At 44.4% G+C, this 17,799-nt stretch overlaps 1 protein-coding gene across 1 annotated transcript in view; it reads left to right on the top strand.

Annotated features, from left to right (window-relative positions):
* Positions 1 to 17,799, top strand: part of Cacna1d (calcium voltage-gated channel subunit alpha1 D) — a 349,086-nt gene that overhangs the window by 293,876 nt on the left and 37,411 nt on the right. Inside the window, exons 30-34 of the mRNA XM_042680100.1 lie at positions 2,840 to 2,923; positions 10,479 to 10,607; positions 13,795 to 13,860; positions 15,658 to 15,749; positions 16,880 to 17,039. Coding sequence (XP_042536034.1) covers positions 2,840 to 2,923; positions 10,479 to 10,607; positions 13,795 to 13,860; positions 15,658 to 15,749; positions 16,880 to 17,039 — 531 coding nt within the window. The remainder of the gene's footprint in view (positions 1 to 2,839; positions 2,924 to 10,478; positions 10,608 to 13,794; positions 13,861 to 15,657; positions 15,750 to 16,879; positions 17,040 to 17,799) is intronic.

Below are 17,799 nucleotides of genomic sequence, written 5' to 3'. Positions count from 1 at the left end.
ATATGAGAATTTGGGCACCATTTTGTGACTGAGTGATTTTCTAGAGAAAGAGTCACTGACATTCATGAACACTTCTAGGGCCCCAAAGAAGTATTAAACCTTTGTATCATGTTAATGGGAAGGAATTTTATCTACCGCAGTGCATCAGAATTGGCCTCCATCTGCTAGTGGGCTGATGGGAATAACACAACAGTGGGAACCCTGATCATTTTAGGTTGTAGATGAATTGTGAGTGGGGCTGAAGTGCAATGCGCAGTGAATTTGGCTTCTGGTAAATCTATCCAGCAAAAGGAGAGATAACAAGCATGTGGTACGGGCATGGGCAGAGCTTGATTGTGTGCCTCAGGGGTCAGTATCCATGCTCTGAGAGTACTCTAGCAGTCTAGGACCTACCCACACCAAGCATTTGATTAAGGCATAAATTCCCCCGTGAAGGAGGGGGAAGATTGCCATGCTGTTTAGCCTCTCTAAATAAGACTCTTCCCCTTAGTGTAGTCTACAGCATTGCCAGCAGTGCAAAGAACTGCTTGCCACCCATCATGTGTGACAAGTAGAAATGATTCCAGAGGATCCACCATGCTCACAGCCTTGGGCATCAGTGCCAACGCTGAAGGAGCCATGTGACCCAGCTGACTTGTCAGAGGACTTCCTTTATATCCTGGTGCCAGATCTTTACCCTACCTCTGACCTCTTAAGGATCTCAAGTTTAGACTTAAAGATGCCTCTCTTCTTCCTTCAGTTTTGCCAGCCAAGGATCATGAATTCATGAGAAGACAAACTAAGAGGTGTAAGTTATATTTTGAGGTAGACCTTCCCATTAGACTTCTAAACACAGATGACAGACTTAGTGCAAGGTAACTTATTTTGTTGGCTGCTTGGACTGATGAGAGAGGAGTTTCAGAGAGTGACAATCAGCAAGGGTCAAGTATGGGAGAGGCAATATGACTTTCAGGGTGAGAGGCTTAGAGTAAGTCAGAAGTCACAGAAGCTGGGGGGGGGAAATCTTACCTTGTTTAGCCAGAAATTAAGACAGTAACTGATTGGAATGTGATGACTTTCCTATTAATGGGGCACCGGGGCCTGGGGGAGGTGGGGAACATGTTGAAAAAATTTCTAATGCTCCAATGAGGACATTCCACATGTCCACATATTCTATAGTGTCACAAAAGACGGTGACTGTACAGCGGTTTCCTCTGGGCCTGCATTTGATCACAGTTCCTGGAACCTGATATTTCAACGTACATTCTTAATACTTAGTACTGTACTCAAAATACCCAGTTGTAAACATGCTGGACCCTTCTTTACATAACATTAGACTTGAATTTTTATTTCCAAGACATACGCTCATTTTTTAAGAAGATGTGATTGATTTATAGACAGTCCAGTTGTGGCAACCAGAAGCCTCCTGCTTCTGTGTACAGAATGTACCCACCACCTCTGACAGGTTATTTCCAGAGGTGTCACTAGTTTAGCATCTACTGTGTGATATACAATGTATGGCACATATGTGTGGATTTGTAATTCAATCCGCGGGACTGTTATACCTTAGAACTGGTAAAATGTCAAGACTAGAAAATCAAGAACCAGTAGAAGCTGAGTGACCAGTAGGGTGCCAGTTGGTGGAATGAAGACCTCTGTATGTCAAACACTACTATGTTTAGGACTCTGGGTCAGATGTCAGTGTTGGTGGAGATGAGGACAGACTGAGCAGTGCAGTCCTCCTTGGAAGGGGAGGTAGACTTTATAAGATCAAGGTATGAGAGAGAGAGCTAGTCAAGATGATGCAATGTGGGCAGTCAGGAGGGAGTGGCCGGGCTCCAGAAAGGAGCTGGCATTTATCTGACCTGAAAGGAGGAAGTGAATCTGGGCAGAGAGAGATGAGCCGGGGAGGTTAGGCTTGTAGAGGCACAGGAGGTGTGGAGGAGCCTAATGGTATTCATGGGGATGAAGAGTCATCTTAGCCTAGAGAATGGAGAGGTCAGAGAAGAGCCACAGTCAAGGTGCAAAGAAGAGTGGGTTGGCAATTTGGGGCTTCTTCAAGACTGAGGGAGCTCTTGAGTCTTCTCTCCATCATAAGTACTCAGATCCTCTGTAGAACCTGCTTCAGCTACAGTGGAGCTGAAGCTCCATCCTCATATCTAAGCATTTCTCTGCCATAAAGCTATGCCTTGAGTCTCTGTGCCTCTCTCTTGCTATAAACTGTGACTTTTAGGCCAAATCTGTCTGTGTTCTTTAGACAAAGAACTCTTTGAAGACTGAGAGTTGATTTGGTCATCCTGTAACAGGGTGCAGCCTTTGTAATACTGGACGGTTGAGGATGCAGGAGGGCTGCTGGCTTGTTTGAAGTGGCACGAAAATGAAAAGGTGTGATATGCCTACTGCTGTGGCTCTTTACGAAGAGAAGAGAGGCAAGTAGTGGTCAGAAATTATTGGAAGGACCAGAAGAGCCTGGCTATTCTGTTAGTTTGTCATGGTTTAGGATGGACATGCTAGGTGCCTGGGCAAGGTTGCTTTCTCTGCTCAGAGGCTGTGTGTGTGTGTGTGTGTGTGTGTGTGTGTGTGTGTGTGTGTGTGTGTGTGTGTGTGTGTGTGTGTGTGTGTGTGTGTGTGTGCTGTCTCTCACACACGCCCTTTCTTACATGCACAAGTGCCCAGCCACCCCCTCTGTGCCCCTTTCCACCAGTGGACAGTATTGTTGCCTCCTTTTTGGCTTTCCCCCCGCCCCTCCCCCGCCCCGGTTGCCTTGGGTGCTGCAGGGACTCAGATGTGTCCCCCTATGATCCGTGTGATGTTTCATTCATACGTGCTCATAAACATCTGCCCCACCTGCTCTGTTCAGGGGTATTTTAGTGACGCCTGGAACACGTTTGACTCCCTCATCGTAATCGGCAGCATTATAGACGTGGCCCTCAGCGAAGCAGACGTGAGTATGCACCCGGCGTGGCCTGCGTCCTTTCCCCTCTGTCTGCACATTCTGCTTTCTGCCCTGCGGTGGCATCACTTGGACAAGTCACAGATCCCAATCACACTTGATCTGAAAACAGGCATTTCCTGATGAAGCTGTGGGAAAGATCTTGTAGAGTAGAGTTTTAGCCCAAGGCTTTGAAGACACCAATTGCCTTTGCAGAGCTGAACTTTTGGGCAGGATTGACCCCTGCCGCTAGTAGACGAGGCAAGATAGCGTGTCTGTAATTGCTTTTATTTCCTATGTCAGAAGCCATCCTAAAGTGATGTATGTATGACATGTTTGTCTTAGTGCGTTTTTTTCAAGTAGCCGGGTGGCATAATGCTAGAATGTTCCCCTTTGATAACACTGTCCTTTTCTTCTTTTTTCCTATTGCGCTTCCTCTCCTCTGTGGCTTCTGAATGTTTGCCCTAACAGCACTATTTCACTGATGCATGGAACACTTTTGATGCCTTAATTGTTGTTGGTAGCGTCGTTGATATTGCTATAACTGAAGTGAATGTAAGTAGCAAACTTTGTGTCCTATAATGTCATTGTTTTCATTGATTCTGAAAGAGGAGACCAGAATTCCCACCCATGACTTTCCATATACATTGGGAACCTAGACACACAGTCTTTTTGAAAGATGAAGGTCAATTGATACTCTTCCCTCCCTTCCTCCAGCTCCAGCCTCCCCCATTTCCTTGAAGAAGTAAGAAAGTAAACAGAAATACCACTTTGGAACTAAACCAATTTTAAGTTTTAAAAGATCACTTAAAATTTTAATGGCTAACCCCTCGTTTTATTAGTGTGTGAGTAATGTTACATGCTAGCTATGTGACAGTGGGCAGGACACCTAACTAACTGCTTTGTGCCTTTGTTTTCCAAGAAGTAGAATGGAGTTAATAATAAGTATCCTTGTGCCCACATGGTCTGTGAAGGCACCAGAGGGAAACCCACAGCTGTGCCTGCTAGTATCCTCTTGTACCTTAGTCTGCTCTGGGCCCAGCTGGTGGCACTGGTGAACATTTCAGGCTGAAGCTCCCCAAAGGATGACGACTGTGGGGCCAAGGGGAGCCAGGCCTAATGTGTAACAAGGAGAGTCGCCATTCCTTTGCCTTTACATGCTAGTAAAGCTGATTAGGGAGCATGTGCACAGCCCTGTGATAAGGGGGAAAGAGCTGCCTAAGAACTCAAAATTGAGATGAGAATCCCTTTCAAAATTAAGAGGCTTGAGAATGAGAGCATCACCTCCCATCTGCCTCCCTTTGTCTGACCTTTGCCTGGACTAAAGGCCTGGGACAGACAGAAGATCTCTGTTCACTGGCCTGGCACCAGTTCATCAGCAAGTCTTGGTGGATGTCTAGTGTGTATGTGTGTCCCTCAAGGAGATGAGTGGAGATGCATGGGAGGGACTGTGGTGCAGTGTTGGCTTCTGCTTCCTGTTGCCAGTCTACTTGTGCCCCCACCCACATGCCCTGCCCAGCTAATACCTACAAGGCTGCCCTGATAGTTAAGTCCATCCTGGTGCCCAGGCAGCCTGTATCAGATGAGGACAGTGAAATCCCTTTATGCTCTTGGACGGGAAGGGAACTGATTCTCAGTGTGAACAGTGGGACATCTGCCAGTTCCAGCCCAACTTCAAACCTGACTTGTTGACCCAGGTCTTACTTTCCTTATGGGTCTTATGAAGTGAGTATTACTTTCTCTCCCTACTTTGCAGGTGTGCAATGGGAATAAAATGATGTGAAATATTTGCTAAAAGTCCAGTGATGGAGAGATGTAATAGTACTATTAAAAGTGCAGGTTTTCCCTGTAAAGAGTGACAGATTGTAAGACATTATCATTTTCACCAAGGTATGATCTAAGCCTCATCATGCCAAGTCCATACTATGACAAGTACTAAAATGGTATTTTACTAAGCCTGGTACATGAATTTTCAACTTCCTTAGCCCCAGACTTGTGTAAATTCTACTTTATATGAGATTCCACTAGGCAGTTATGAAATTGCCATGCATGATATTTAACTGGCACTTGGGTTTAGAATGATCTGGCACTAATGAGAAAACAGCAAGACTTTAATTGGATTGCTTTGCGCTCCCTACCAAATTTATGGCCAGACACGTCTACCCTACTTAATAATTTCACAGTTTAAAATGTCTATGACATACATTGGGGAATACTTAACAAAAAGTTTTGGAACAGACGGCTGAGAGTCACAGGGTCAGAGCGAGCCTGTGATAGAAGTGAAAGTTCTATAAGCTCTCATCCCTGAAAGCCTCCCTAGGGCTCTCAGCGCTTTAAGGGGCTTTAACTGTACTCTTCGGTGGAAGGCTGTCGTTTCTGGGTACCAGAATGTAGCCAAAGCTTGTTCACAAGTAGACACCCATGCTGCCCCATCTGCTGGCTGATGGGGTGGTGCAGTGTCCTCAAGGTCAACACCCAGCTTCCTGGCTGCCTCATGTCTGCTAGTGGCTGACCTTGCTCCCTCTCTCTACTGCGCCTCTGTGATCTGGCTGCGCCTTGCCTGTCAGTGTCTCAATAGTATCCTCCTTCAGCAAGCATCTGAAAGGACCAGGGATCCACTTGAGCTTCTAGTTAGCATTTGATATGGGGTGTCTGTAAAAGGCTGGCTTTCATGAGGCCTCATTCTTAGCATTCAGCTAGCCTTTCCGAATCACACTGGTGAGCATGCCCATACACTGCTTTCAGTTAGTGACCTTTCTCTGCTCAGCTATACCCTGAGACCAAATGCTCCTCAGCCATGAGCACTGGCAGTTCCCTGCCCTAGGCCACCTGAGGAGCCCTCAGTGCAGAAGATGTTCAGGCCTCCTTCTCATCTGTTTCCTCTTTCAACATGCTGTTCGCTGGACATCTACCCCTGGGCGAGGCTCAGGGCAGACTTTCAGCTCCAAAAGACTCGATATTTTTAACCTCTGATTGTGTATATGCCTAAGAATGGGAACATTGATTCCCGACCCTTTCCTCAACACATGTGGAGTTCTCCGAGGGGGGAGGGGAGGAACAGTCCATGTCACATCTTTGGTGATCTTGTTCCCTGAGCTCCTGGGTCCACTGAGCACAAACACCCATGGTCCTTTGTTGGCTGGATTTAGTTGCCATATGTCATTTTTTTTTTTTTGCAATGTTTAACCTGCTACGCTCTCTTTCCCAGACTGTTGATCTTTTCTTTTCTGTTGCCTAATTGATTTTCATGTTGGTTTTATTTTTAGAAAATTGTAGCGGCAAGTATATATAAACATATATACGGTGAAGTCATTAAAGCAAATGAACTTCTAGAGACTGTATACTTGGTTTGGGCTTTCCCACCTTTGATTTTTTCCACTGTGTTTCACAGGACTTGCTAAGGATCAGTCCCGGTCATCTAAATTGTTTCCCTTCCCCACACATTGTTGTCTCTGGCCAGGTCCTGAGCTCAGGCCTTCTTGGTCAGTCACATTGACTCTGTGACTTACCAACATAGGCTTCAAGGATGAAGTATTTGTCCTAAAAATGAGATATCAGGCCTGCGTTTGTATTCTGTACAAGAACATTTTGGATGGCCTTTGCATTGTCCTGCTTGCATGTTCACCCAGTCCTCTCCACCCTGCTGTCCCCTCCACATGTATCCCCAACCCCCTGATTATCCATGGTTCGATGGCTCTCGTGGACTTGTCTACTTCACATTTGGTCAGAGCATCACCAAGCTGCTACAATATTGTATTGCAACTAGTGGGCTCACTTTTGCTCCCTCTGTGATGCCTACTTGTTCTTTGAGTGGCAAAATGGCCCTGCCACATATTTTTCTGACTCAGGAATGGTTGTCACTGACGTTTAATTAATGATCGTTTAGATAAGTATTATTGGCTAAAAGACCACATACTTGTTTAGAAATGGCTGCCTTGCTATTCCTTATCAAAGAGTATAAAACAAGACAATAGGTGCTCACCTCCAGGACCTAGGAATTGCACTGTCAGCTACCCAGCTTAGACCAGGTCTCTACAGCCTCACCCAGCTTCTTGTCTGAATGTGTGGCCGAGGTTCAGCCCCTGCCTCCACATTCAGTCCTTTCCCAGAAATAGGCGGGGAATGTGACCTCTCAGGGCTGGAAGAAGCTCTTGAGGTATCTGTTCTAAACCCCAAGTTGACAATAGAATTCCTCCTTTTGAAAACTGGCCACCTAGCTGCTCAAAGCCATTCTTGGAAAACTCTCTGAGGAACAAGTCCTTCCCCAGCCTCATGTCCTCTAGGGATGACCTTTAGCATCGGTGGCTCGCTTGGTCCTCCACCAGCTGTCTTCATCCCCAAGGGAAAATGGGAATGGAGCCTCACCTCTTTATATCCAAGTACTGCTTAGGACCAACATTCTCAGCTCTGAGATCACAGGAGAATCACCTGGAAGCTTTTTAAATTTCCAAAGAAGTCACTGCTCACTTGAAACAGCTGAGTGGGCTTTTTTTTTTCCTTTTCTTTCCTTTTTTTTTTTGGTTGTTGGTAAAAGGTTTTAAACTCAGGACCTCCTGCTCCTCCAGCTTGCTTGCTTACAGTTGGGGCCCTACAACTTGAACCATGTTGATTCCTCTCACCCAGCTTTTTGCTGGTTAATTGTAGACGGAATCTCGGGGATTTTTGTTTGTTTTGTCCCAGATGATCTTGAACCAAGATCCTTCAGTTCTCAGCTTCCTGAGATTACAGGTGTGAGCTACTGGCACCCAGCCTAAATGGGCTTTTCTAGTGACCCTACTATGTGATTGATGTGGACAGTCAGCTGAATACTTAGCTCAGCTTATCATGGGCTTAAGACTGACATTCTTAGCTGTGAGAGCCTAGGAAAATCGCCTTGGAGCTTTTAAACACCAGAAGTACAGGCATACTCTAGAACAGTTGACAAAGGTGGGAGCTGTCCATCAGATCTTGTTACACATCCTAGGCAGCTTCAGTGTGCAGCCTAGAATGAGAGCTGGCTGTCCTTTTTATCAGACTGACATTTGTAGTTTCACCAAAGCCATCCTCAGGTTCCTCCTAGTCTGGCAGATATTTTGGCAACTTACACTGTCCCCTAGTGCCACCAGCCATGTCCTCCTTTGCAGCAGTCCTCCCTGCCAACTGGTGTGTGGTGGGTGGGGGCAATGTCACAGGCCACCCTGGGGTTGCATGATACCTGGTGTGCTGTTGGTTCTTTCCTTCTTCTCTTGCATGTTGTACTGCCTTTGTCCCTCCACAAATGCTGTCCCCCTCCTCCTCTCTGTTTTATGAGAGTTTGAATTTTTATAGTTCATTATTGAGCCTACTTCATCAATACCGGTGACAGAGATGAACATTTTTACCCATTTGCGTTTACCTGAAGGAAGGGAGTCATGAGTGGTCTGACGTGAGGCAGCCTAGGGAGAGCAAGCAGGAGTCAGTGGCCAGAAAGAGCACCTTAACCAGCAGGCCTCTGATACTCTGTGGCTCCCACACACATTAGGGGTGTTTCAATCACGTGACAGCAGAGGGCTTTGCCTTCTGCATGTTCCGGTTCCCTGAACATAGGCAAGCAGAAGCATGCATGCTGGTACACTCACACACATTTACTCACACAGGGAAAGAGTGAAATCTTCCTCTGAGTGAACCTTAGGGAGAGAGAATGATGTACAGACAGTGAGAACTTTGTTTCTTAACATTTACATTAAAAAACATTATCTCTTTCTGCCCTTTAAGAAAGTGTCTTTGAGATGATATCATACAAGAGAAGAACAAAGAGAGCAGCCCTGGACTTGACAAGCCCATTCTAGAGAGTTCTCATTCTAAGCATCAGGTGGAGCAGGGAGCCCTTTCTGACCCTCAGGACCTATTTTGGGGTTCACAGTCACCTTGCCAGATCATACTTGATCTCTGATGTACACAACCTCATATTTTCTAGTATTTTCTGTTTGATATTAAGAGGCAGCTTCAGAGTTGAGCCCTCTGTGTCCCCAGAGGAGAAGTCCATCCTAGCAGTGTGCACACCCTCTCTGAGGTTGACAGTTATGTTATGCTTAAAGTCCTTTTGAAAGCCTTCCACCAGGTGGGCCTCTTACTTCCCTGTCAGTGTCCAGGTAGACCAGCTACTCCAGTGGGTTACCACTGCAGAAGACAGGGCACCAATCTCGATTCTGGTTCAGCTTCCCATTACTATTTAGTTTTGATGCTTCCTGTTGTTGGTAAGAGTGTGACTCCAATATCTTTGCCTTTTTTTGTGTGCTGGTCCTACGGCTTAAACTCATGGTCTAGGCACTGCCCCTGAGCTTTTGTGCTCAAGGTCAGTGTTCTACCACCTGAGCCACAGCTCAACTTTGAGCCTTTTTTTGGGGGGGGTGATTAATTAAAGGTAAGAAGATAAGAGTCTCACGGACTTTCTTGCCTCAGATGGTTTCAAACTGCAATCCTCAGATCAGCCTCCTGAGTAGCTAGGATTATAGGCATGAGCCACTGACATCCAGCTATCTTTACATTAAGAAAACCCCACAATACCTAGTAGGTACCATACTGGGCACAGAGTGGAATGGGGCAATGTTCCTCACCCTCTGAGGCAGATGGGTGCCAATCAGAAGAGTCTGAATCCTGGGGCTTAAACAACATATGCTCTGCTATACCTGGATGGGTAGAGCTGCTGAGGCTCCAGGCAAGCTGGCCCATGCTGTTTCTTCCAAAGTCCTGCAGACTTTGAGATTTTTCTGGTCTGGAAGCTGTGGACTACACAAGGGGACCACAAGTAGGGAAGCTGTTAGCCTTACAATTGGAGGGAGTGGTGCATTTGCTCTGGGTTAGGAGGCCTGCTGTAGAGCTATCAGCTGAGCTCAGAGAAATAGAGGTGATCAGACATTACATCCATCCCTAGATGTGAACAAGAAAGGGTGCTGTGTCTATACCCATGTCGATGGCTACCTCCCCTTAAATCTAGCTCCAGCCAGAGTTCCTGGAGTCTCTCAGAGACAGAACAGGTGTCTTATCCAAAGACATTCATTAATCACACACTTTTTAAGGGGGTGGGGAGGTATTCTCCTGAACCACTGCTTCCTTCCTACCTCATTAATACATTTTTAATCTTTGATTTCTTAAAGCCAACTGAAAGTGAAAATGTCCCTGTCCCAACCGCTACACCTGGGGTAAGATCAGTGACTAGTCTCCAGGGGCTGGGCTTTTTCCTTGAGTTTATTTGACCATGTCAAGTTTTCCACTGGTTTTTTCTGTATTCTCCATGATTGTCCTTCCAGAACAGTGTCTGCAGTGGTTTGCATTCATCATCAATGTCCAGTACTCTTGGCCAGCCCAGCGTTCTCCTCTAACACAGTAGAACACGTGGACATGCATGTGTTGTGTGGACATAGTTTTCCAAATCCTGTGTTGTTAGCATGTAACTTTTCCTTTCATATCATGCTTTTTAAGGTGAAAAGGCCCTAGAAACACATCTTCAGTTCTTACCTCTGTCACCTTTGCATCTGTTGCTGTTTTTCTGAAAGTGTTGCATGTTCTACTTTCCATTGGGTTTGACTTCTCCATGATAACCCTTCAGAACTCTGAAGAGAGCAATAGAATCTCCATCACCTTTTTCCGTCTTTTCCGAGTGATGCGATTGGTGAAGCTTCTCAGCAGGGGGGAAGGTATCCGGACTCTGCTGTGGACATTCATTAAGTCCTTTCAGGTAAGAGCTGTGGGTAAGATTCTGTCTTTGAAGATTGTGTGTAAATCAGTTGTCCCCTCTCCTGGAATACCCAGGACGAGACCACTGTGTGGACTTAAGTCAGTAGAGGATATGGAATGCTAGGAAGACAGTAATGAGGCCCTATGGCCCAGAGATCCCATCTTTCCCAGATGGAAAAGAGATGTGAGTCTCTGCCTTAGTGCCCCAGGATGCAGGGGTGGTTGTGTGTAAGAGAGGGAATGTCCCTAGAAACCAATGTAATTTCTTGAGGGTGGCTCCTTTTTCTCCAGCTGCGCCAGTTCTGACAGCTAGTCTAGTTTATACACTAGTTTATGCTACCTAGGCCATAGCACCATCACCAGTCTATGGATTACTCAGTTCCTGGCAGGATCAGATTCAGTACATTTTGACATAAGCCAGGATTCCTTTTTCAACAGTCATTCCTCAGGCTGCAGCCTAGTTCTAGTTTATTCTTGAGCATAACCAAGTGCTTCTGTACTTCTAATACTGTATCCCAAATATTTGTGTTTTAGGGACCAAATCTGTTGAGAATAATGAATAAAATTCTTGTTAAAAGTGCACCTTCTGGGCATCAGTGGCTCATGCCTGTAAGCCTGGCTACTCAGAAGGATGGGATCTGAGGATCATAGTTCAAAGCCAGCCTGGGCAGGAAAGTCTGTGAGACTCTTATCTCCATGTAACCACCAAAAAGCTAGAAATGGAGCTGTGACTCAAGTGGTATTGTGCTAGCCTTGAGCAAAAAATGCTCATGGATAGCACCCAGGCCCCAAGTTCAAGCCCAGGACTGGCACCAAAAAAGGTTCATTCATGTGGAGGTTTGTAGCTTACACACAAACATTAGGAGATGAGTCATTTACTTTCTTTATTACTTGTCTATGTTTCATTGAAACATAAATGTTTATGTGAATAAATGAAGTTACCTAAAGATAAACTTCAAGCTTACCTTTCACCACCTCTGGGTATTAACATCCCAGTAAGCTTTTATTCAAAATGAGTAGGATTTGAACAGGCAAAGGGGAGGAGAAGGGAAATCCCAGTCCTGCTAAGGATGAGGATGAGCCATGAAATCCCTCATCACTGTAATTATTCAGGAGAAGTGCCAAAGCTTGTAATGAGCTGCTGTAAGAATAGAATCTTTCAATAATATCACTTATTCTTTTTTAATTTAATTTTATTATTGAGGTGATGTACAGAGGGGTTACAGTTCCTATGTGAAGTAGTGAGTACATTTCTTGTCAAACTTGGTACCCCTCCCTCATTTTTTCCCACTTTCCCTCCCCTCCAAGCCTTCCCCCAAATTGTGTCACTTATTCTTTTTAAGGAAGTGTTGAACTTGTTTTTGGCAGTGCTAGTTTGAATTCAGGGCTATATGGTTGTTAGTCAAGTGCTCTACCACTTGAGCTACATCTCCAGCCTTTATTTTTTTAAGATAGTCTGTGCCTTATATATGCCAGCCTTGGATCAAAATATTCCCTCAGACAAAATTCCTCCTACTTATGCATCTTGTATAGGTGGGATTACAGGCATAAACCATGATATCTGGCTTGTTTGAGCACTTTGAGAGACCTGAGAACTTTTTCCCCTGTTCTGGACTCAGAGTAGTCTTCCTAATCTCCACTTCCCAAGTAGCTGGATTACAGGCATGAGCCATCTCACATAGATAAACTTTTTAAAATATTTGGTAAATATGTTAGTTATAACACAGAGTTCACACTGAGAAACTGAGTCAATGAAATCTTTTGTTTTAGTATTTTTTAACTGGCCTATATTAATTGCACAAGGTAGTTTCATTGTGATATTTCCATATATGCACATAATGTATTTTGGTTCTGGGCTGGGAAGGTGGCTCAGTGGTAGAGCGCTTGCCTTGCATGCATGAGGCCCTGGGTTCGATTCCTCAGCACCACATAAGCAGAAAAAGCCAGAAGTGGTGCTGTGACTCAAGTGGTAGAGCGCAAGCCTTGAGCTGAAGAACTGAGGGACAGTGCCCAGGCCCAGAGTTCAGGCCCCACGACTGACCAAAAAAAATGTATTTTGGTTCTATTCGCTCTCTCTATTACTTTTTACTATCCATCTCATCTCATCTCCCCTTTTTACAATCTTTATTGGGTTTCACTATTCTGTTCTCATTCATGCCTACAATGATGGACATATATTGTATGATTGTGCCAAGAAAAAAATTTTAATACTTGGTAATCTAAGAAGAAAACACAGAGAAGTGTGGTAGAGATTTTAACCTTGTGGGACTCTGTTAAGCATCTCAGCTAAGGGGATGGAGCTGTGGTCCTAGGCCATGCTGGCAATCACAGATCCACAGCAGAGTGGCCTATAAGTCTGCTAGCCACTGCTTCTGATGAGCTTCCTTGGATAGAAGAGAAAGAAAAGCATTGTGAGTGCTTGGAATGAAGCCGACAGCACTAGAGGTGTGTTATACACATGGACTTGTTTATCACATGTTACAAGGGAGAAAAGCAATGGAGGAATACTGGATAAAAGGATTGGGGTCTGGTCACACACACATATTTGTGTAGATACTCCTAAAGGAAGCTCAGACCTAGTGGATACCCAGATAGCTCCTTTTCTTCTCTGGCCTGGCCCTTAACTTTATAGTTCTTTCAGGTATTTATTTTAAGGAAGATGTTTTACACCCTACAGCAACAACTGTGACTCAGTAATTCCACTCATAAGACTTCACCAGAAGGAAACATTCTAGCAGAGGCAAGATTATTTTATATAATGGCATTTTTTTTTTTGCAATATGGCCTATAAGTCACACACATGCCTACAAGAGCAAGTGAAAGCATCGCAAATGTCCAGTGTTTTAGAATGGTTTTACCAATTACAATTTCACAAAGAATTCAAATCATAAACTCAAATTTCATTGTGAGTGTCTGTGTGGAAGATGTTTAGAGCTCACAAAGTGTTAATGACCACGGAGAGCACATGGCGCCAGCAACAGGAGAAGACTAGCCATGCAGGTGGTAGGACTGAAGCAGTTGTGCTGGGCCAAGATTAAAGAAGTTCTTTCTCCCTCACCCTCTGTGTCCCTTCACCATAACATGTGGAAAAGAACAGAAGCGTGTGGCCCATGTGGGCCTTTCCTGCTGTGCTGAGCAGCTACCAGGGCAGGTGTCCAGTGCCAACTCCAGTGCTTCTTCTCTTGCAGGCACTCCCATATGTTGCCCTCCTCATCGCCATGCTCTTCTTCATATATGCAGTCATCGGCATGCAGGTGAGTGTCAGCTCCCTTTCCCTCATGGACTCTTTTGCTAGATAGCTCTAGATCTGTGTCAGGATGTACCTTAGCTAGGTAAAATAGAAAGAAGGTTTTGATTTTTTTTAGCCAGATGCCTTGCTAGCTGAAGAGATAGCACTGAGATAGTTGTGGCCCTTTAGGGCAGAAAGATAGAATTCCCAGGAATAGAGCCTGTGACAAGAAAAGACCAGGGCCAGAAGAATGCAGAGAGGTTAAGATGCTGCAAGAAAATCTGTGTCATCACACTTCTGCCTCACCTGTGTCTTGGGAGAATTAACTGCTGGAGAAAACCCACAGCTGATTTTAGTTGTGCTATGCCATAGGAGAGCCAACAGAAGAGGAAACCCTATTTGTCAGTGTGGTACCTTCAGTGGCTCACCTTTCCAAAGAGGAATGGAACCAGGCTCTTCTGTGACCTTGCTCTACAAACAAGGCTGCAGCATGCTCCCCCAGTCGTTTGGGGGCTGTAGAAGGGATTTTACCTCATTAACAGCTGGGTTCTAATACCATGTGGGCAGCTGAGTTGAAGGCAGAGAGCTTCTGTGAGTAGAGGGAAATAGAAGGTAGCATATGTCTCTGGACCTCTATATCTCCTTACAAATTCTCCACTTGTCTTTCTAATTAGGGAAGGATAGGAAAGGTGAAATGATTCTAGAAGCAGAGAGGTGGTGGTGTTTTTTATCCTGAGGGCATAGAAGCACTTGCAGGACTCTAGGAATTATAAAACAAGACTCATCATACTTGAGCCCTTGTAATTGAGCAGCATGTGATGTTGTGTGTCCCAAAGGGTCTTCTCAGGGAGCTGCAAACCGCATTGTATGCCCTCTCCCACCCCACATTCTCCCAGCAGACACTAGTCAGGCATAAGACTCTTTGCTCACTTTCCATTGCCTCAGATAAAGCCCACTCTCTCATGAGGTTCATGAGCTCTACCTTTGTCTCCAGCCCCATTGCTCTTCAGTCTGTTCATCACTCATGGTTTCATTCTACTTAACCTTCAGTTCTAGGCTTCCATGTCTATTTCCCTGTCACTTTTTCCTGACCCTCAACCTCTTAGCTTTGGGTAGATGAACCTGCGCCCCGCTTCCCTGTTGGATCTAAACCACTTCACCGCTCATTGTGCAAGATTGCCACTGTGTTATTACCTTTGTAGTTTCTCCTTGAATGTAAGAATGTGCCTGTCTGGAGCACCATTTTTCAGGTGTCTAACACACTCCTGGCAACTGGCTATGCCCAGAAGATCTTTGTTGAATGAATGAGGTGCCAGGTATCCTGAAAAATCCCCATTTGCTGTAGATCCAATCAGAATTTGTTCTAAATTCACACAAGAATTCTGCTTTTAAAAAATATATTTGTTAGATAACTTTCCATTACTATAGTGAAATACTAGAGACAATTATAAAGAAAAAAGTTTATTTTAGCTCACAGTTTTGGAGTGTCTAACCCTTCTACTCTGTCATCAATTGGTCACATTGTTTGGAGCTTGTGGCAAGGCAGCCCATCATGGCAGAAGCTTATGGTGTAACACAATTGCTTACCTTATGACCAGGAGAAAGGACCAGAATTCCAAAATCCCCTTTGAGGGCATAAATCCCTCTCCCCTTCTTGACCCCCAGTAAGCCAGGGACCTCCCATTAGTCTCTTTCTCTTAAAGTTTTCACCTCAACAATATCACCCTAAGAATCAAGCCTTTAACACATGAGCCTTTGAGATACAAACTATGGCAATAATGAAATCTCTTCTTATTTTTTTTCTAATAACTTTTCTACCTAGATGTTTGGAAAAGTTGCCATGAGAGATAACAACCAGATCAATAGGAACAACAACTTCCAGACGTTTCCCCAGGCAGTGTTGCTGCTCTTCAGGTGACTGAATTTGTGCCCTTGGGCAGGTAGTCCAGTTTGTCTCCAGCTCTGAAGACAGAGGATGTTTATTACCAAAGTAGTGTGATTTCCCCCCCCCCCCCCCCAGCAACTTAGCTTGTTGTTTTTGATTGCTTTGTATTCTTAAACAGACTCCTAGCATTTCAGCAACAGAGATGTTTAGATTGTGACTGGCTTAAGGTTTATTTATTTGGGAGTTAGTAAAGCTACATAGACCACCAAGAAAATTGGATAAATGCTTATATGTGAAAAAGGGCACCAAAATACAATCAGAAGGACAGAAATTTAGCAGAAACATGGAGACCTTTTGTGCAGCCAATAGGTGATAACCCAAGATGTACAGTTTCAATTTCTATAGGATTATTTCTAACCCTAGATAATTAACTTGGTAAAAAACCTGCCTCACAGGAAAAAACTTTTTGAAACTATGGAAGTAATTTCTCATGACTCCAGTGACCACAAGTGAAGTGGTCTCCAACTCTTTGCTTTCAACAAATTTAATCAAGGATAATCATTAAACAATTATAATATGTATGTTTGAAGTAAAGAAGATAGAAAAACACCCATTTGTGCAAAAGAATTGGTATACCTGCATCAAATGATTCTTAAAACCAGGGAGTGTCATAGTAGAACCTCTAGTAACTGAGCTAAGTCGTGTTGAAAAATGAGTAGGAATTTCAGATTTTCCTAATTCAATTCAGCTTCTTTCAAAGTACTTACTTAGATTTGGCTCCAATTAAGAATTTCCATGAGATTTATAAGACACCATGCTGAAAAATTAACTTTACAACTTAGGTTGGGGGAGGGATGGTAGGGGAAAAACAAAGGAGGACGCAACAATACTTGATAGGAAATGTACTCATTACCTTGCTCATGTAACTGTAACCCCTCTATACAGTATTTTTATAATAAAAAAACATATTTAAAAAAGTATTTCCTCCACTGGGGACATGGCTCAAGTAGTAATATGTCTGCCTAGCAAACGTGAGGCCCTGAGTTCAAACCTTAGTGCCACCAAAGTCATTATGAATATATTACTTTCCTACCCAAAGTTTGTAATCTTCAGTCCCCCTTTCTCTCACTAAAATCATTTCCTTTGTTCATCTTAAAAGGTGTGCAACAGGTGAGGCCTGGCAGGAGATCATGCTAGCCTGCCTCCCAGGAAAGCTCTGTGATCCTGAGTCAGATTACAACCCTGGAGAGGAATACACATGTGGGAGCAACTTTGCCATTGTTTATTTCATCAGCTTTTACATGCTCTGTGCATTTCTGGTAAGCAGTCACAGCAGCTCCTGTCCTCTGTTTACAGGGCTTGTGAAGCATTTAGGAATCAGATCAGGGATGCGCCCTTTCAATTTGCTATGAAATGGTTGGCCCTCTAGTCCCACTGGGAAGTTTGTGAGGGTATTTAATCACACATAACTATCACCTTGGGATTGAGTGCTCACTGATAGGTTAAGAGCATTGCCAGTCATCCCAGCTGCTTAGGGCTTCTGGTACCTTTCTAAAATTTAGCTGGCAGCCATAAATTATAAGATTGTAGTGTGCTTGAGAAGCACCAGCTAATGTATCCACCAGCCCTCTCTTAAGAGTATACCAAGCCATTTTGGAAAGCTAGAAGCCTGACCTTTTCTTAAGCATTCTCAAAAGCAGAATATTTATGATCTTTTTGGGGACTGAAAGACGTGTTCAAGGGGGAAGATGGGAAGGGATGGGAAGGGGAAACAAAGGAGGAGGCAACAATGCTTGATAAGAAATGTACTCAGGTGGACCCATTGCAGCAATGAGATGTACAAGTCGTTATGTCAAAAACGAACTTTACAACTTTGGTGGGGGGGGGGGGGGCAGGGGGAGGCTGGGAAGGGATGTGAAGGGTAAACAAAGGAGGAGGCTGCAATGCTTGATAAGAAATGTACTCATTATCTTGCCCATGTAATTGTAACCCTTCTGTACAGTATTTTCACAATTAAAAAAAAAAGAAATGTACTCATTAGAGCTGGGGGTCGGTGGCTCATGCCTGTAATCCTAGCTA

The sequence above is a fragment of the Dipodomys spectabilis genome, unplaced genomic scaffold, assembly GCF_019054845.1.
Source record: "Dipodomys spectabilis isolate Male_0828 unplaced genomic scaffold, ASM1905484v1 ptg000054l, whole genome shotgun sequence".
Lineage (NCBI taxonomy): Eukaryota > Metazoa > Chordata > Mammalia > Rodentia > Heteromyidae > Dipodomys > Dipodomys spectabilis.
This window is presented reverse-complemented; position numbering and strand designations above follow the sequence as displayed.